Source organism: Dipodomys spectabilis, unplaced genomic scaffold (genome assembly GCF_019054845.1).
Source record: "Dipodomys spectabilis isolate Male_0828 unplaced genomic scaffold, ASM1905484v1 ptg000095l, whole genome shotgun sequence".
NCBI lineage: Eukaryota > Metazoa > Chordata > Mammalia > Rodentia > Heteromyidae > Dipodomys > Dipodomys spectabilis.
The window spans coordinates 27,932,839-27,953,774 of NW_024870772.1; the positions used below are offsets into that span (position 1 = coordinate 27,932,839).

At 42.8% G+C, this 20,936-nt stretch overlaps 1 protein-coding gene across 1 annotated transcript in view; it reads right to left on the minus strand.

Moving 5' to 3' along the window:
* The window catches only part of LOC122112809 (mitochondrial intermediate peptidase), a 110,048-nt gene that overhangs the window by 21,109 nt on the left and 68,003 nt on the right, over nt 1-20,936 (minus strand). The window contains exons 17-18 of the mRNA XM_042685758.1: nt 4,223-4,344; nt 200-273 (exon numbers count right to left, since the gene is read on the minus strand). Coding sequence (XP_042541692.1) covers nt 200-273; nt 4,223-4,344 — 196 coding nt within the window. The remainder of the gene's footprint in view (nt 1-199; nt 274-4,222; nt 4,345-20,936) is intronic.

Consider the following 20,936-nt stretch of genomic DNA (forward strand, 5'->3'; position numbering starts at 1 on the left):
CCCCAGGCTGGCTTCGAACCATGATCCTCAGATCTCAGCCTCCTGTGTAGCTAGGATTACAGGGGTGAGCCACTGGTGCCCGGCCTATCACAACATTTTAAAGTGTCGTAGTACTCCAAAAGCAAAGCACCAAAGCACAGAACTCATAAACTTGAAAAGTTGGACTGCAGGAAAGGCAGCCACCTAGACTTTGCTTTACCTTGTACCATAAGCATGGGCTCCTTGCCCCCGCCATGGGCCAGCATCTCCCTGCGGTAGCGCTCCCCAGCAGCCCTGCAGTAGAGGAAATGCTATTAGCCACACCTGCTCACCCATACCTACCCTGAATTTTTTAGAGGTGGTGACCCTGATGCCCCAGTCACAAACCCCACCACCAGGCAAGAGGGGAGATTATTTTCTTCCTTCTCAGACTTTTTGGGTGCTGGTACTAGGACATGAAATCTGGTCCTGGGTGCTGTGTCTTACCTTTTTCTCTTAAGACTGGAGCTCTACTGCTTGAGCCATACCCCCACTTCTGGTTTTTTGCTGGTGAATTGGAGATAAAGAGTCACACAGACATTCTTGCCTGGGCTGGCTTCAAGCCATGATCCTCAGATCTCAGCCTCCAAGTAGCTAGGATTACAGGCATGAGCCACCAACACTGGATCCAAATTCTGATTTTTTTTTTTAAATTGATGCCAACATAAATAATACCAGAATCAATAGGTTTGTTATAATAGCATAAGTGCATTTTTGGCTTTCTGTTTTGTTAACCAGTGGCCTCTCTACAGAATAGACTACATTTGATTTATTTGATATGGGAAGAATAAGATGCTATCCAATTCTGTATAATTGTGGAGACTATTTTAAAGAGAGGTTTAGAATTACTTATGTCAGTCTTTATTTTCAGAGAATACAAGAAGACACAAATGTGCTGGGAGCTGGTGGCTCAAACCTGTAATCCTAGCTACTCAGGAGGCGGAGATCTGAGGATTGAGGTTCAAAGCTAGCGTAGGCAGGAAAGTTTGTGAGAATCTTGACTCTCTAATTAAGCACTAAAAAAAGCCAGAAATGGAGCTATAGCTCAAGTGTAGAGAGCTAGCCTAGAGCAAAAATGCTCAGGGACAGTGCCCAGGCCCTGAGTTCAGGCCCCAAAATTGGTGTGTGTACATGCATGCACATGTGTGTACACACACACACACACACACACACACACACAGCATAGAAAGGATAGGTGAGGACAATGAAATAAGAAAAGGAGAGGAGACGCTGGGCGCTGGTGGCTCGCGCCTGTAATCCTAGCTACTCAGGAGGCTGAGATCTGAGGATCGCGGTTCAAAGCCAGCCCGGGCAGGAGAGACCGTGAGACTCCTATCTCCAATAAACCACCAGAAAACCTGAAGTGGCGCTGTAGCTCAAGTGGTAGAGCGCTCGCCTTGAGCTGAAGAGCTGAGGGACAGTGCCCAGGCCCAGAGTTCAAGCCCCATGGCCAACAAAAAAAAAAAAAAAGAAAGAAAAGAAAAGGAGAGGAGAGTACAGGGTAGCTATCGGCAGCCTCTGTATGTGCTGGTGGCCAAAGCAGAGGAGCAAAGAGCTCCTTCATTTCCATCTTCTCAGATCTACTGTTAACAGAGTAAGTGTAGGTGACAGTCCTCTGAGGAACATTGTACCAACACATAAAGACACAGAAATTCTCCACATGAATGGTTCCTGCAAAGAGCTACTTAGTGATGTAGTTTTTATACTTTATGGAAGATGTCATTCTCTTAAATAAAACTGACTACATACCCTGATGAGTTAAATAATAGGTGTGAGGGGAAGGATTGCTTTACCATGGGATGAGTTACACTCCAATCCTGAGTTAAATACATTTTGATACTATTTGCATTCTACTGACTCCAGAGCATTGTTATGTATAGGTAATTTTTATGAACATGGTCTCTAATCAGACAGGGTGTGAGTTCAAGGCCAGCCTGAGCTACAAAGCAAAACTCTGTCTCTAGATAAATAAAAAGGACCCTTTGAGAGAGGCTAGGAATTTCCTAGCCTAATGCTTTGACTAGCTTCCTTTCAAGTCTTAGTTTTATGTCTGGTTCCTACATGTCTAGGTGAGAATTACACATTTAATCAAGATATAAATATTTTGAAACAGATGTCTTTAATAGTATGTGGTTTTCTTCTAAAGTATAATTTCCTCAAATAAGATGGTATTTTGCCTGTTTTATAGAAATCACCAATAGAGTGTTGCAATCCCTGACACTGATTTATGGTAGTCAAGTTTGGCTGCAGATCCTTCAAAAATAATAAAATCTGAAAAGGAGACTAGGTGTCTACAGTCTGCAAAGGCAGAATACAAAATAACATGTGGGCAAGCTGTACAACATTAAAAAAAAAAAAACCCTCTATGCTGAGTGATGGTGGTGGCTCACGCCTGTAATCCTAGCTACTTAGGAGAGTGAGATCTGAGGATTACAGTTTGAAGACTATTCGGGCAGGAAAGTCCATTAAGACTCTTATCTCCAATTATCCACCCCAAAAGCCAGAAGTGGAGCTGTGGCTCAAGTGGTAGAGCACTAGTCTTGAGCAAAACCCTCAGAGACAGTGTCTAGGACCAGAAAAAAAAATCTTGACTTGAATTCAAGTTCCAAAGACTTTGGAACAGAGTCTGATTATTAAGTGCTGAGACAATCCAAGTGTGTCAGTTAGAGAAGTCCAAGGAGTGAAAGAGGTGGGCAGGGAACTGGGGGCTGGAGATCTACATTGGGGAGACCCACAGGATCCCCTCAGTCCAGTCTGTTAGTTGTGACACCTAGAGCAAACTACTCACCTTCTGTGAGCCTCAGTTTCCTCTTAGGAAACATCCACCCTCCCAGCTGTTAGGTGCGATCTCTATGGCACCCTTCACATCTAAAGAGGGCATGCACCTAAGCTATGGTAGGCGATGAAGTTAATAGGCACCTTTCAGAACTGCCTGAAAGGTGCAGGTGTGTTCATCCATGTGGTGGTGAGATAAAGTGCTTTAAAACCACTATGACATCAGGTCATAATTACTATTTTGCTTTCAAAGAAACACCTGCTAAGGAATCCTAAGGCCAAACCCCAACTTCTCTGGGTTCCTGTTGTTACGAGGAGTCCTATGAGGATACCGAAGTCAAGTCAGGGAGCACCACAGCCCATGCCATGTCCACGGTCAGCCTATCTTTCTCAAGCCCTGCTTCCCCTGTACCCTCCAGTGTCATGATCTGCCTTTACTCTGGGAAAGAAAGGTGGGGGCAATGAATTGCTACAGGTTCACCATGGCTAATCCCATGCAATTGTCCCTTTGCCTCTTCTAGAAAACTGGGAAACGACTGTCTGGACCACTGGCTATCCCAGTGATGGATATGTGGGCAAGACCTCCCAGGCCAGATGACAGACAGCAATGGGAGGAGGCACTCTGCAGCTGTCTAAACTATGTAGGTGGCAGGCAGGGGCCACCGAAAATGGACCTGTGTTGGGGTAGGAAGAGAAGTTCCCTTCTCCAGACTTCCCAGGAAATAAAAAAGCAGAGGGGATAATTTCCAGAAAGAAACTATTAACAGTGTTTCCAACGGTGCTTCTCCCAAGTGAGGGAGAGTGCTAAGCCCTGTGCCAAGCAGTAAAGAAGAATGTAGAAGGCTGGGTGCAGAGGCTCACACCGTAATCTGAGCTACGCAGGAGGCTGAGATCTAAGGATCGAGGTTCAAAATCAGCCTGGGCAGGAAAGCCTATGATACACTTATCACCAGTTAGCCAGTAAAAAGCCAGAAGTTGGAGGTGTGGCTCAAGTGGTAGAGTTCCAGCCTTGAGCCAAAAAGCTAAGGGACAGCACCCAGGCTCTGAGTTAACAGGGTGTACTAGCACACGTACACACATGCAGAGACACATACACACACACACACAACATAAAAACACATGAAGAAGCACATAGGCTGCCCTGTGCAGATGTGGAGGAACCCTAGTACCCCATCTGGAGTCCCTGGAAGGTTACATATAGACCCCACTGCAGAGGTGTGACATAGGGAATACATTCCTGGCTGTGGCAAGAGGCAGGAGGGGGAGAGTCACTGGAGTGAAGGACAGAATGAAGACTGTTCACAGACCTCCCACATCATGTCCCCAGGGCCTTCCTCCCTCGGTGAGGCTGACTTCACATGTAATGAGGTGATGGGGCAACTGTGATTGAAGGAGGGAGATTTTATGGACCTCCCCCAGCCCTGATTACCTGTTGAAAGGATCCTGAAGGAAGCATTCCTTCCAAACCATGGATGCCACAGCTCTGGACATCAAATATGAGTAGTATTTGGCACCGTAGCCCACAAGGTGACTGAACCGCAGCTGCCAGGCCTGCCGAACACAAAAAATATGACAACAGTTCCGTCTGTGGATTCTGGGAATATACAAGAGAGCACAATGTTAGCACCCAGAGAAACCTGCACATGTGTGGCCTTAATCTCACCCTATAAGGGCATGTCATGTTGATACTGACACTTTCACATTTTATATACGATCAACTGTGTCTCCTCCAAAATTAGGTGTTGAAGGCTTAAGTTAGTACCTCAGCATGTGGTTGTATTTAGAGTTGGGGCCCTTACAAAGGTGAGGTTACAATAAGCCTTGGATCCTCAGAACAGAGGGAGTCTGGACAGAGAGGCCCTGGGGACAGAGGAAAGGCCCGGGGAAATGGTGCTCTGTGGGCTCTGGCCTTCAGGACTGGGCACGCACTGAGTCTCATCCTGCCTCCCCAGCGGTGCCCCAGGTGGACCCGTCTCTGAAGGCAGCACCCAGCAATGCAGACACACCCAGGCCACCACTGAAGCATCGATGATGAGCAGCTGCCACCCTGAGCCGGTATAATCACATGGCTTGTGATCCTGGTTGGTTACACTGTCTGGCTGTAGCCCTAGGTGAGACACATGCTTGGTGGTGGTCTTGGGGGAATACATCTATATACTATTATTTTATGTCTCTGTCACAGTGACCAGGCCAACACCCTACCTACCATAAGATACTGTTCACTGCACAGCACCACAAAAACACAGATACCACCCCCAAGGGGTGAGGGTCCCAAAGGCTCACAAAAATCTAGGCCCTTTCTAGGAGTAGCTGAGCACCACAAACGCAGCCCCCAGTCTTCTGCTAAGAAAGCCCATGCAGCAGGGATTTTTGGTCTAATTTAAAGACAAGCAGTATTTAAAAGAAAGCATCTGTGATCAAATTTCAGTCTAGTAAAACTGGCATTTAATTATTTTTGCTAGTACTGGGTTTAAACTCAGTGCCTTGTGTTTGCAAGGCTGGTTAATTCTATTACTTGAACCACATTCCAGCCCCTTAATCTAGCAAGCTTTGACAAAGGTTTAGCCAAAGGGCTAGGTCTCTGGAATCCATGTACACTGTGACATGGTTCTGTATAATATATAATCTTACTATTTTTTTTTTTTTTTTTGTCGGTCGTGGGGCTTGAACTCTGGGCCTGGGCGCTGTCCCTCAGCTCTTCAGCTCAAGGCGAGCGCTCTACCACTTGAGCTACAGTGCCACTTCCGGTTTTCCGGTGGTTTATTGGAGATAGGAGTCTCACGGTCTCTCCTGCCCGGGCTGGCTTTGAGCCGCGATCCTCAGATCTCAGCCTCCTGAGTAGCTAGGATTACAGGCGTGAGCCATCAGCGCCGGCATAATCTTATTTTTAAAAGGGAGGTTTATGCTAGTTGTCGACAGCTCACACATGTAATCCTGCAACTCAGGAGGCTGAGATCTGAGGACTATAGTTCAAAATCAGCCCAAGCAGACTGTGAGTGAAACTGTTATCTCCAATAAACTACTGGAAAGGCAGAAATGGAGCTGTGGCACAAGTGGTAGAATTAGCCTTGAACAAAATGCTCAGAGAGAGCATCCAGGCTCTGAATTCAAGCCCCAGGACCATCACACATGAAAACACACACACACACACACACACACACACACACACACACACAAAGGAATCTTTACATTCTTCTGAAATGATCTACTCAATGATACGTAGAACTCTGGATTGCCGGTGACATTTGTCACCCATAGGAGTCTGGATATGATGTTTTCTTTAGAGCTGTATCAGTACAGACACCAACTCTTGCTACGGGTAAAGTAAGTGTTAGGTACTCTTGAGTCTGTGTGTGAATTTGAATCTACACATAGGTGCCCCGACCTCCAACCCAGTGCTCCATGCAGGAAGTCTTTGCCTAGCAACTGCACCTGTGTCATCTAGGTGACTGGCACACCTCCCCCTTCTCTGAGGTCACATCCTGGACCACCGTGGTCACATCTCCTTCAGATTGTGGGAGGTTCCCAGGCTCTGAGGTCACATCTACATCTCGCATGGCCACATCTGCTCCCTGTCCCTTCCCTACTTAATCTCAGCCAGCAAGATGTTCCCCCATTTCCAAGTGTGTCTCCAACCTGTGCTGGGGACGAGTGGCTCAGGCATAAACTTCTCTTTCCTGCCTGAAGATAATGTGGTAGTTTCTTTTCAGATACCCTAATTAAAATTTAACAATAAGCATATTGTAGAGGGGAGGCCCTAGAATTAACAGGACCCAGTCAACAGCCTTTGTTCTGTAACCTTTTTTCCTGCCCATGTGCCAGGACTAGCTTGGCAGCCTTTGCAGCACAGAGTAGAGTTTAATTATTTAGATATGACTTGAAGTCAGTTTTATCTTGAAAGCAGACCTGCCTCAAGAATGGCCTGACTTGGGGCTGAGAAGGTGGTTCAGTGGTAAGAATGGCCTGACTTGAGTGAAGCAAGAAACATCTAGGGACGGGCGCCAGTGGCTCATGCCTGTAATCCTAGCTACTCAGGAAGCTGAGATCTGAGGATCGAGGTTCAAAGCCAGCCCGGGCAGGAAAGTCCCTGAGACTCTTATCTCCAATAAAACATTAGAAAACCGGAAGTGGCACCGTGGCTCAAGTGGTGAAGCCCTCGCCTTGAGCTGAAGAGCTGAGGGACAGCGCCCAAGCCCAGAGTTCAAGCCCCCATGACCGACAAAAAAAAAACAAAACAAACAAACAAAAATCTAGGTTCCTTAGTTTCCTCTACCCCAAAGTGAGTTGCCACATAAAGAGAGTAACTAAAAAGGACCTTTCAAAACTATAGAAAGAAACATCAAGGCTGGTAAGGAGATAATGGTATGGTATGGTATTGATAGCTCATGCCTGTAATCCTTCCTACTCAAGAGGCTGAGATCTGAGGATCACAGTTTGAAGCCAGTTTGGGCAGAAAAGTCTGTGAGACTCATGTCCAATGAGCCACCAAAAAGCTAGATGTAGAGCTGTGGCTCAAGTGGTAGAGCACCAGCATAGAGCCAAAAAACTAAAGCACTGTGCCCTAAGTTCAAGCCCCAGTACCAACACATACAGACACACATACAGACACATGCAGATTGTTGTGGAGCACCATCATCTGAAGTGGACCCTCTGCCTGGATTCAGGTGCTTTCATTGCAGCTTGCTCCTTAATTACAGGTTTGGATTTGTACTACACACCCTTCCCTTACCTCAAGAAATTATAGCTACCTAACACCTTTCATCAGAGGTTTGTAAGCTCATGGCTGACATAGACCTACAATTCCACTGTGGTTTGAACACAATTGCTGAACTACGGCTAATTCACCCTAATATTAAGCCTTGTTTCCATGTCATTCAACCATCTGAAAAAAATGAAAGACAGCTTTTCAGGTTATGCTCTGATATGTATTCTCTCTCTCTCTCTATCGCTCTCTCTGTCTCTCTTTCTCTCATCTCTCTCTTCTCTTTCTGTCTCCAGTACTGGAACTCAGAGCCTTGTTCTCTCTCTCTCTTAGCTCTGTTTGTTTAAGGCTGATACTCTACTACTTGAGCCATACCTCTACTTCTGGCTTTTGGGTGGTTAACTGGAGATAAGTCTTACTGAATTTTTTTTTTTTTTTTCGGTCCGGTCATGGGGCCTGAACTCTGGGCTTGGGCACTGTCCCTCAGCTCTTCAGCTCAAGACTAGTGCTCTACCACTTGAGCCACAGCGCCACTTCTGGCTTTTTTCTTTTTGCTTACGTGGTGCTGAGGGCCTCAAGCATGCAAGGCAACCGCTCTACCACTGAGCCACCTTCCCAGCCCTTTACTGAATTTTTTTCCAGGCTAGCTTCAGATTGGGATCCTCAGATCTCAGCCACCTGAGTAGTAAGGACTACAGGTATGAGCCACCGATATCCACTTCCTTTTAAACAGAAGTTTTCCTCTTCCTAAGAGATACCTGTCAGATGGACGAAAGCACTCACTCTCCTTTGATGTTTAACAAACATGTCTAGTTCCAAAAGCAAAAGACACAAACACCTTTACAGCCTTCCTTAGCTAATGGACATGTAGTTTTTGAATCTTCACACTATCTCAGGGCATGGCTATGTAATGTTTTCTTGTGTTTGGTAATGTTCCACCTGCAAGACAGAACATGGAGTTAAAGAAGCGACAGGCTGCAGGCTCTCTGGATACACTACATACCTTGACTTGGAGGACCCTTTAAGGATCCTTATTTACTGGTCCATCCTCTAACATCACAGCCTTCCAGGGACAGGAATGTAGCAATAGAGCAGTTTCTTTACCATTTCTTCCCTCATCGTCTGGACTAGGGCCTGGTGCACAGGGAGTGCCATCAACCTCGTGCTGAGCACTAATGAGGGGTGGACTTCTGACTAGCTGAGGGGCCCCAGAATCACATTCCATTGCAGACAAAGAGGCGGCTATGGTGTAAAACAAATTTGCAGCTTAGGCTATTAACAGCTTCCAAAAAAACAGTTCTGCCACTACTCAAGAGGGTGACATCAGAGGACTGAGGTTCAAAGCCAGCGGAGGCAGGAAAGTCCATGAGACTCATCTCTAATTAAACAGTAAAAAGTTCAGAAGCTGTGGCTCAAATGGTACAGCACCAGACTTGAATGAAAAAAGCTAAGGGATTACACCCAAACCCTGAGTTCAAACCCCAATCCCAGCATTCGTTGATTATGTGACTTTCTGAAACTACTTTTGGCACCTGACTGGCAAGGAAGACTTGAAGTATAGGCAACAGCTAGGCTGGACAGACACCTGACCCACAGAAACTGACATTTACTATGTCTGGAGTAATTTATTACCAATATAGAACTTTACTATCATGATTACTTTTAGATAAGAGTTGTGTTCGGAAGAAATCACCCACTAAGGGTGAAAAAGGGATATCTATATTTATTAAAGGTATACTTGATGTCTTCATGAAGTCTTCACAGGTGGTTTGGTTTGTTTAAAAAAATACTAACCTACTTATCAAAACAGTAACAAATAATGAAAAGTGCCGGGTGCAGGTGGCTCACGCCTGTAATCCTAGCTACTCAGGAGGCTGAGATCTGAGGATCGTGGTTCTAAGCCAGCCCAGACAGGAAAGTCTGTGAGGTTCTTATCTCCAATTAATCACCAGAAAACCTGAAGCATCGCTGTGGCTCAAGTGGTAGAACGTTTGCCTTGAGCTGAAGAGCTGAGGGACAGTGCTCAGGCCCAGAGTTCAAGCTCCATGACTGACAAAAACAAAACAAAATAATAAAGCCAGAACAAATAATGAAAAGTTTATATTTTACAAATAGACTAGAGAAGAGTAATTTTCCCAAGGCTGCCAGCAGAGCTGGCTAAGATTCCCTCCTAACTTTCTCTCCACTTCTTTCTAGAAACAGAACCAAAGCACTGGCCCCCCTTCTGCTAAGCTTGAGCAGAGTTGTTTCATCTGGCAGGGATCCTGGCCCAGGCTGCCCCTTGGGCAGAAGTGATGTACTATACAGGTCCTTCATGTGGAAGCTGTTCATTCTCCTCCACCTCTTCCCACTTCCTGCTAGCCAGGAAAAGGTCAAAACTGGAATCACAAGTTTGGATTTAAAGATAAAAACTATCTGTTGAGAAATCCCCAACCTCCCTTGTCTTCTCTCTCGCCTTTGGCCTGTGAGTTGAGAGAGAGCCGGCTATACAGCCAACCTGATTTCAAAGCCCTGACACCCACAACAGACCCCAAGGCCAAGTGAGACAGCTATAACTTCTCATTTCACTTCTAATGTATCTTTCAAACACCTACCAAAATACACCACAGAACTAATGTTTTTATGTGTGCTGATACTAGATACTGGAGCTTGAACTCAGGGCTAGCACCTACCACTTGAGCCACAGCTCTACTTCTAGCTTTTTGCTGATGAAGTGAAGATAAGAGTCTAAAGACTTTCCTGCTTGTGCTAACTTCAAATCAGGATCCTTAGATCTGAGCTTCTAAGCAGTTAGGATTACTTACCTGCATGAGCCATAGTACATGTCCCGTGTTAAAACATTTTGATGAGGACAAAAAAAGAGAACATTTCTTGGTTCTAGTTCTGTGCTCTGCTAATTGCTTGCCAGTCATTTCTTCTCTCAACCATATTAAAATTACTTCATTTCTTTTTCTAAATCACATTAATCGTTTCTTGTTTCACTTAACCTATTTCCATTTAATTCAGTGAGTCCTTGCTCTGCTACTAGACTTAGTTTTTTCTAGGACCCAGTCTGAATTTCCAGAGGTTTTGACCTGCAGGGCTTTTATTCCTATATAAACAAAATTGACCATTGAGGTCAGTAAGAAGACTGAATCCTAGTTATGGTGCTGAGCTTTGTTGCTTGGCATTCCCATGTTGTCCCGAGTTGCTGGGAGTTGGGCAGGCTGTGGTGAAGGAGTTTTTCTAACCACATCCCATGCCTGCTCCTCTGGAGGTAGGCTGTGATTCTGTTGTCACAGAGAAAGTGATTCTAGTTTTCATCTGGATGTCATCAGATTCTCGTAAAACAGTACTTGCATAAACTACTCAGATTTGAATGGTAATGTAGAGAAAGATGTATGCTCGGCATGTATTTTTATATCTTGATATATAAGACTAACATGTTAAACTATGCTGCTGCTATTGCAGTGTGGAGCATCCTTTTCCACTGCTAAATTAATTCTGTGAGCCAGGTGCCAGTGGCTCACACCTGTAATCCTAGCTACTGAGGAGGCTAAGATTGGAGGATCACAGTTTGAAACCAGCCCAGCCAGGAAAGTCCATGAACCAGCAAGAGCCAGAAGAAGAAGAGGTGTGGTTCAGTAGGCAGAGTGCCAGCCTTGAGTGACAAAGCCAAGTGAGAGTACAAGGTCCTGAATTCAAGCATCAGTACAAACACAAAAACAAAAAAATGAACTTAACACAGCTTTTTCTGTTGCTATAATCCTGGGTAAAAAAAAAAAAAAAGAAGAGAGGATTGGGCCTTCATTCTATACCCTTACTGTCAAGGAACAAAGAAAACAAGGCCTGCCAGGTTAGGAGCACCAGCCCAGAAGAGAAGGGGTCCTTGAGAGGAAGTGCTCTGACTGTCCTAGCCTGGAACACTGCCTTCCAGTTCTCAAGGTCACATGACCAAGCCCCTCCCAGCCCACTGCTGCAGAGGAACAACACTGGACATGCGTGGTAAGTCCCAACATGACAGTCCACAGTTTATGAAGTGCAGAGCTCAGACACAGAGGCCTCACGGCAGGCCATGTTACTGCTGACCTGACTGAAATTGCTAGGCTCTCCTGTTTTCTCTCCACCTGTCATCAATCCTCCCAACTGGCTCCTCTCAAGACTTTCCAAAATTCCTGATGTCATGGCTTACAGCAATTTCTGACCAAAGGAAAAAAAAAGGAATATTGTAGGTGAAATGTATGCAGGACTTTGATAAAGTCAATTAGTATACATTATTGGAATTTTTCTTCAAAAATGTAGGGTAAGAATCAACACCACTAGCTAAAATGAACAGATATATAAAGAAATATAGCCACAGTTGTATTATTACATCTACTTATATAACAAGGGTCAGCAAATATTAAGTTACAATGTAATAATGTTAGAATACAGAAGCTAAATAAAAATATTTGGCCCTGTATTTCTTGTACCAGTACTGGGACTTGAACTTAGGTCTTGGATTTGTCCTTGAGCTTTTTCACTCAAGTCTGGCACTGAACAAACAAACAAAAAACCTAGTTACAGTGTTATCTCATGTGGTATCTCACTGTGGTATTTTCTTGACTGGTGGTGTTGGACATCTTTTGATGGATGTAGTGTTCACTTTCTGTTTGTATTTCTCCTTGAAGAAAAATCCCTTTGAATCCTTTGCCTACTTTAAAAAGTGGGTTGTCTTAAACTGTTTGAGTTGTTGAGTTCTTTATATATCCTGGAGTCTAAACACTCATCAGACATATATTCTTTCATTGTGTGTGCTATCATCTTACTTTCATGATAAAAAGTCCTTTTGTGTTCAAAATTTCAGATATAGAAGAACCCACACTGTCTTGTTCCTTTGGTTGTTGCTGGATGTCACATCTAAGAAACTGCTTAACCAAAGTAATAACTATTTATACTGTGTCTTCCATGGATCTTTAGTTTGGGTTGTCTAGTTGACCCAGTACTGTTTTTTCAAGGAACAATTTTTTCTTTTTTGTTGTCTTGGCACAATGGTCCACTGACTATGGACAAATTCTAGGTTTATTTCTGGAATCTCAATCTCAATCTCAGCAGCAAAGTCTTAATCAATGTTCAGTAGTAACACTGTCATGAGTGCTGAAGCTGGGAGGGTTAGCCTTCTATCTCGGACAGTTTTGCTTATCCTGGGTCCCCTGAATTTCCATATCCAAGTTTTATGATCAGATTGCCAATATCTGAAGGAGGAAGGAAAAAAAAACTAAGCTTTTGATAGAGACAGTATTTGACTCTTTAGGTCAGTTTGGCAAATATCTCTAATGAAATAGTGAGTTTTCTCTAATCCCTCAACGTGTAGTACCTTTCTATTTACTTGCATATTATTTATTTTCTTTTAATGACACTTGTAGTTTTTACTATACAAATCTTAGACTTCTTTTTCTTATTTATTTATAGGTATTTTACTTTTTTAGTATTTTTATTTAGCAACAGAAAGGCTAAGCTATTTCAAACAAGAAAGTGCTAAAAACAGAGGGTTACAGTTACATAAGTCAGGAAAGTATACATTTTCTTTTGGACAAAGCCACCCCTTTATGATGCTATTGAATATAGTAATGTTTTCTTAATTCAAGTTTTGAACTGCATATGGCCAGATTATAAAAAAACATTATTTTCTTTTGCATCTTGATCTTATATTCTGAATCTTTTAATACAAAAAACGAATTAAGTTTTAATTTTTTTTGTTTTGTTTCTGTGGATTCCTTAGGATTTCCTATATACAACTCCATACTCTATGCAAACAGAAATGCCTTCCTTTCTAAATATGTGGGGTATTTACTTCTTTTTCTTGGCTAGTAGCTTTTGCTATCATCTCTAGTATAATATGGAACAGAAGCAGCAATGGTGGACAATGTGGTCTTTCATAGCTGAGTACAATGTTAGCTCTGGGCTTTTCCCAGGTGTCCTTACAGATGGGCTAGCACTGACTTCTGGTTATCCCCCACTAACATCAAGCAGCTTTTTAGTTCTAAAGATCATAGTCCAAAATATGCATCATAACTTTCCCCTTACCTACACACTTACCATCAATGCTGAGGTTTAGATTGTACTCACTTATGGTCTAGACTGTACAATCTTTAGGGCAGAGAGAGAGAGAGAGAGAGAGAGTGTACTAAAAATAAAAATGCTTTGGAAAGAGAAAGATAAGATCTATTGGAAGGAAAATATATGTAACTACTAAAACCATATCAGTGGGAAGAGTAAGAGGGCAAAATCAAGGCAGAACAGAAGATAAAGCATAAGGTATGAACAGACAAACTGTGTGGAGAGATTCTGCTCCCATGGCATGGTGGCTTATTTCCACTTACTCCTGGAGTAAGTGACTACCATGCTGGATAAGATACAGTTTTTGTATCATGTTTTTGTAAATGTATTGTTGAGATAAGAGAATAATATATTGTCAAAAAAATCTATGCACTTGAAGTATATAGCAAAATTCACCATATTTTCTTAGACTGTATGTGTGTGTATGTGTGTGTGTGCATGCGCGTGCGTGCGTGCACGCGCATGCACACGCTGTTTCTAAGGCTTGAACTCAGGGCCTGGGTGTTATCCCTTAGCTGTTTGCTCAAGGCTGGTACTCTACCATCTGAGCCACAACTCTACTTCTGGATTTTTAGTGGTTAATTGTAGATAACACTCATGGGATTTCCTAGGCTGGCTTCAAATAGCTATCCTCAGATCTCAGCCTCCTGAATTACAGGCATAAACCACCAGCATCCTGTTTTAATCTGTTGCTCACGTTTTTCTTCCCGCCTTCTGTCTGCTCCAGCCCACCCTTCACACTGAAATCACATAACCTGTTTCCCTATAAGCTGTATTTGCTTCAATTCCACTTGACAACTTCAAGCCTGGAAGGCCTACCCATTCCTCCAGAACTGTGTACTAACTCCCTAAAGGGACAGAATGGGCTCCTCACTGTGTGTTCCCAATCTTACTTTCAATCTCCTATACCCTTCCCACCAACTGTTAATATTCTGCCCTAAAAGATTTCTATCAAATGAAACCACACACATGAGGGAAATACAGGGCTGGAATTAGGTCGTTTGGTTCTAATGTTCTAAATAATTTAATTCTTTATCTGAAAAAATGGTTTAAGACTAACCTGGAAAGAAGTGAAATCTTGGGAACAGAGAGGCTAGCAAATTCTAGGTTTACCTGAGGCTTGTGCAATCAGTATAGGAGACTGTGCCTCGCACTAAAGAAATAAATAGGAGAAAAAATATCCCAGGACCTTATACACAGTGTATTTTTGCTGTGTAGTGCTTTTGCTCAGCTTCTCACTCACAAGTACACACATGCACACTTAAGCTTATGCATGTATCTTTGTATAACAGATCAGAATGTAAAATGTAATCCTTACTGTGGATTTAGCCAAAATGTCTAAAAACCATTGAGTCAATAGTTCAAAGACATGTAGAAGAAAATCAGTGCTACCGAATTAGAGAAGCTTGAACCAGGGTCTCCACTGCTCTCTTTGTTTAAGACTGGTGCTCAATCACTTGAGCTACAACTCCACTTTTTTTTGTTGTTGTTGGTTAACTGGAGATTCAAACTGTGATCTTCAAATCTCAGCCTCCTGAGTAGCTAGGATTACAGGTGTGAGCCACTGAATTTAAGAGCAAGATGAAAAGCTTAAGGATGATCTCATATGTGCTGATTTTACCCTTGAGGGAGTAGAGCATGAACAGGCAAAGCCTTCTCTGTCTTCACAAGCAGCAATGAACCTATCTGTGTTTTTCTAACCCTATGGTAGGATGAGGACTTTCAGGGATGAGGGAGTCTCTACCAATTGCTCCTACTGTTTCTAACCTTATAGTGCACAAAATCTGGTTACATCTGAACAGAACAGAAGGATCTGTAAGTCACAGGTTACATTTAAAGTCAGTTTTAGAGGATGGTGCCTAGTAAGCAAGTGCAAGGCTGCAAGGCTTTGAGTTCAAATCCCACTACTGCCAAAAAAGTTAGTTCTAGCTAATTATACTGAGATATACTATCTTGAGGGAAAAAAGGTAGTATATTTTAGAATTATTCAAAGGAACCACTACAGAAGCTAAAAGTGACTCTGATTACTATGTTGTACTAGCCAATACACTGGGGATAGGTAGGACACTAGCCTCAGTGAGGATAGTGATTCCTCATGGGAATCACTTTAACAACCTAGGACAGTTAAGCTATTCAAACAAGAAGTTACTAGAAAATAACCATGACATTGAGGTGCTCTGGCTTTTTTGGATTCCCAGGACCAGGGCCAAAATCCTAGTCTGAGATGCCTATACCCCAATGTGTGTGTGTGTGTGTGTGTGTGTGTGTGTGTGTGTGTGTGTGTGTGTGTGTGTGTGTGTGTGTGTGTGTGTGTGTGTGTGTGTGTGTGTGTGTGTGTGTGTGTGTGTGTGTGTGTGTGTGTGACAGACAGACAGATCGACCTCATTATGAGCGACAGAGCAGCTTGCAGCTGAATTTGGTCATTTCACATGAATTTGGTCATTTCACATGAACCAGTTCAGCCTTACACAGATCTACCATCTTTCAATTTTGTGTTTTTCTTCATCCACTTGCATTTTAATTTCACTTGGGACTGGCTCAAGATTTTTACAGGATAAGCTGCTTTTCCAAAGGAACACAAGTATGGAATCAAGCTCTCATTTGCTTTACAGATCCAGTGCTTTCATTTAAAGGACTAAGCAATATGAAAAGTTGTTTAGACTATACTTTGACTTTAAGTGGGGGGAAAAAAGTTATCGCTGCAATTGTATAAATCACTTCAAATTCTGTTTGATTTGGGCTTTTAAGAGTGTGCGTAGTTTTTTGTGTTTTTTCCCCCAAATATCCTTAAGAGAGTTCAGTTCACTTTTCACTCTACATAAATCATCAGATATTTCAAAGCTTCCTTGAGATGCAGATAAACATACACATGTGAAAAGAATGATTGGACCATGGCTAAGTCAGGGATCTGAAGCTAATGTACACAGACAGAGAGAGGGGCTAACCTGACGCTTTCGCTTTTAATTCTTAAATATATATACATTAAAGAGGAAATGGGGCAAAGGCGCCAGAGTGAACTTCTCTTAACACAGGAACAGCCAGAAATGTCATGGAAGGCCATTAGACAGACACCCATCTGACACAAGAGAGCTGGCTGGGTGTTATTGTGGAGCCCTCTGGTGACCTGGCAAGCCACGCCCTTGAGGAGCACGCTGACAGCCCCAGGGAGACTCCTGTTGCTCTAGGAACCTGTTCTTGATGCTCCCACCGATCATCCAGGCAACTGCTGCAATTCTTTGCACATACATTTATGAGTCCCAACCTCACTCCAGTTCCATGGCACTTACTAACTAGCACCAATAATGGACCCAACACCTTTACTTACTATGTGCATGCTGGGTTCAGCATAATTTGGTCCTTCCACAGCTCTATGGGTTGGATATCACCACTGACTCAGTTTGGCCACTAGATCCCAGAGCTTCCCCTCCCCCTTCACCTTACTGCTGGGTCTTCCATTATCTAATACCCTGTCACCACCAGAGTGTTTATACACTCAATGGTTGGGAACTGATGGTTGGAAAGTCAGTCCTGAAAACCACTGAAAATACTATTTGCCAATCACTAAAGTAAACAAAAGTGCTTAAATACACCAGAAGTGCTAGCCTTGAGCAACAAAGCTCAGAGGCAGCACTCAGGCCCTAAATTCAAGTGCAGAAATGGTGTGTACATGTGCACACTTGTGCTCACACTCTCTCACAAACATACACACAATTCACAGGACCATTATTCAAAAGAGCCATTCTGGAGGTGGTTCAAATGGTTCTCCATATTACAGCCAATAAAACAGTATACTAGAAAAAAAAAAACAAAACAGTATACTAGAAATGGAGTGCTTTATCCATGAAACATGCCAAGACACGAACAGATCTCACAGGCATGTTTTATGAAAGCAGATAAGTACAAACGACTTATCTATACTATATGGGCACACTTGAAGTCCAAAAACCTCATGAAGAAAGTATATTGACTGAGAGGCGTGCAGAGGCCACTGAGCTTCTAGAAAGTTAGACCTTTATCTGGATGGTAACTGGACAGGAAAATACATTTCCCAATATTCATATGACTAGACATAGGATTTGTGTACTTTATGGTAAGCTAGAATGAAAAGCTAGAATCTGGGTACCGGTAGCTCATACTGTTTTAGTTTAGTTTTGTTTCGGTCATGCAGGCTGAACTCTGGGCCTGGGCTCTGTCCCTCAGCTCTACAGCTCAAGGCTAGAGTCCTACCAAGTAAGCCACAGCACCACCTCTGGCTTTTTCTACTTATGTGGTGCTGAGGAATAGAACCCAGGGCCTCATGTATGAGAAGCAAGCACTCTACCACTGAGCCAACTTCCCAATCCAGTACCTCACACCATTAATCCTAGCTACTAAAGAGGCTGAGGCCTAATGATTGAGGTTTGAAGCTAGCCCAGGCAGAAAAGTCAGTGAGACTCCAATTAACCACTAGAAAGACAGAAACAGAGCTGCAACTCAAGTGGTAGAACATCAATGATTGAGTGGAAAAAGCTAAGCAACAGCAATCAGACTATAAACTGAAGCCCCGATATACGCATATTTGCGTGTATGCACACGCATGAACACACACACAGAAAAAAACTTCAATCAATATTTATTAGAAAAAATTCCAGTAGGTATTTACTGGGTACTTCCCATGACAAGTTAACTGTCAGGGACTCTGAAAAGCCAATAAGCAAATCAGAAACGGGCCTTGCTTTTCTGTAAATCTCCATCCACTGCAAAGGAGCAATGTGACAGAGAAACCCAGAGCTGAGGGATAGACCGGCCAGGTCTGGAGAAGTGACATTTCAAACAGAGGCAAAGAGAGCAAGAAGGGACAGCAGGATGAGACTGGAGTGGGCATGGAGCAAGCAGAATAGACAAAGGGAGGTCTTTGGCATTTAGCTTGAGAGCTGTGGACCACCGAAAAGGCTACAGGGGAGGGCATCCTATCTGTACTCAGAAAAGGCCTCGCTGGTGACTGTGTGGCTGTGCTTTCGAGGAGGACCATCCCTAACAGTGCAGAGGAAGGCAGAAATTGCAACATGGGGGGAAGGTAATGAGAGACACGGGCTTCATGTCATCTCTAAATTGGTGTCTGCCAGCAAATGGCAACCCAGGCAGGTTGCTCTCCAGAAAAGGATGGAGGATTAGGAGAGACTGTACAGTGTAAACCTTTAACACTGTTTAAGTTCTTGATCATGTGCACATATTACTCACTCAAAATCAACTAAATTTAAGACACTCTTGAGACCATAAGAGGATATTCTTAGGAAAGGAACACAAAGCTTCAATGTCTATGGACCTATGATCATACAAAGTATTCTTTGTTAAAATGAACTCCAGGAAATGGAAACAAGAGGTTTTTTTCTTTGTGCTGTTCTGTTTTCTTTTCTTTTGTCTTGTTTGTTCATTTATTTGTCTTGGGAAGGCTAAAAAGGGGGCACAGAAATGGATAATGAATGCAGCAGTGATACTCATTTGACACTATGTTGAAAATGAACTATACAACTTGTGAATGGGGATGCGAGAGAAAAACTGGGAGAGAATGAGGGAAGGGATGACACTGTCCAAAAAGAAATGTACTCATTATTTGACTTATGTAACTGTAGCCCTCCTGTACATCACTTTTATAATAAAAAAAAAAGAAAACTCAACCCCCACACCACCACCCCCAAATTAAAACACTCAACTGGAACCTTCCCTGGAATGCTAATGTTGCCCTGAGGAAGATCCTGCTGGTGACACAAGAAGCCTCTGACATCCATCACTCTACTAGTAACAGGCCCTTGTATCCTGCTCACATTCTTATGGGTGAGAATATGATCCAACTTAAGGACAATCTCCAAAGAAAAGGCTTCTGGAAATGTAAACAGCCTGAATCTAAAAAATGCTGGCATCATTTTAAAATACAAGTGATTACCTGGTAATGAAAGAGCTTTTTTTCATGCCAGTACTAAGACTTGAACTCAGGACCTGGGCACTCTCCCTTAGTTTTTACACTCAAGGCGGGTATTCTATTACTTGAGTCATACTTCCACTTCTGGCTTTTAGATGGTTAACTGGAAATGAGTTTCATAGACTTTTCTTCCCAGGTTGGCTTCAAATTGTGCTCTTCAGATCTCAGCTTTCTAAATTGCTGGGAAAGGACTTTTAATATTCTGAATTTTTAGCTAATCATATGTAGTCCATGTCAAGTTTCAGAGCAAAAAAAAATAGTGCAAAGAAAGATAAAATGAAAGCTGATGACGTGGTTCAAAAGACTGCATTAAAAAAAAAAAAAAACCTGGGCAGTCACATACTTTCCTCATGTTTTAAATTGATGAAATGTAGAGTTGCAGCTGTCCCATAAATGGAAACCATAGAAATTTTTAGAAAGTGAGTCAATTGTGAGATTAAAGTTTCAATTTATAACACTTCTGTGTTTTAGTTACAAAGCCATAAATAAATCTAGCATGACAGGAAGAAGGTAAATATTTTCTTTGTTGTTTATGCAGCCAGAGAGGAAAGGAATTCAAGATGCAATTAACCACTTAGGTGTTTCTAGATAGGCACCAGATGGTCTTTTTATTTAAGATAAAAAAAAAATAAAGATTGTTCTCTTTAATCTAGCATTTGCTTAGCAACATCAAATACTCCAAGTTAGCTCACCCCAGGTGGCACCAGGCCCTCCTGGAGGAGATTTTCCATTCATAGGAGAGCTGGGGAACAGGAAAGGAGGGCATAGAACTTGAGGGCACAGAACTGCTTGGGGGAGGAGGTGATGGAGGAGGGCTAAGCATATTTACCCAATAGTTAAACTGAACTCTCTGGAAAGGGAAGAGTGACCTTTGACTATTGTGGCATTTGTCCTGTTATTCAAAAGACCATGCATTCTTCTGTACAATAAAGAGGCCTATGTTTCTAAAATCAGAATTGGAACAAGATCCGGCAAAAGCTGAAAGACTGCCTGTGTGATCTGAATTTCTCTTTATCAGCCTCATTTCAAATCATTTCCTAGATTCATCCATTATTCTAGAATTAACCATTTAAAAATGAGATGTTTATTTCTATATCAGATCAATAAGTAATGCAATGTCATATTAATAACTGAACTAAAAACATGAAATTGGGGAGGGGGGGTCTGGAGATATGGCTCAGTGGTAGAGATCTAGCCTAACGTGAGGCCTGAGGTTGGATCTCTGGCACTACATACATACATAAATATATATACATACAAAGATACACACATATATGCACACAGAGTGAGACTGCCTATGAAAAGGCTCATGCATTTAGAATTAAACTACAAAATTTTTAATACGCTTGAATGTACAGTACCATGTCCTGCTCTTTTCTATTATTTTGATGTTACATTGGAGTG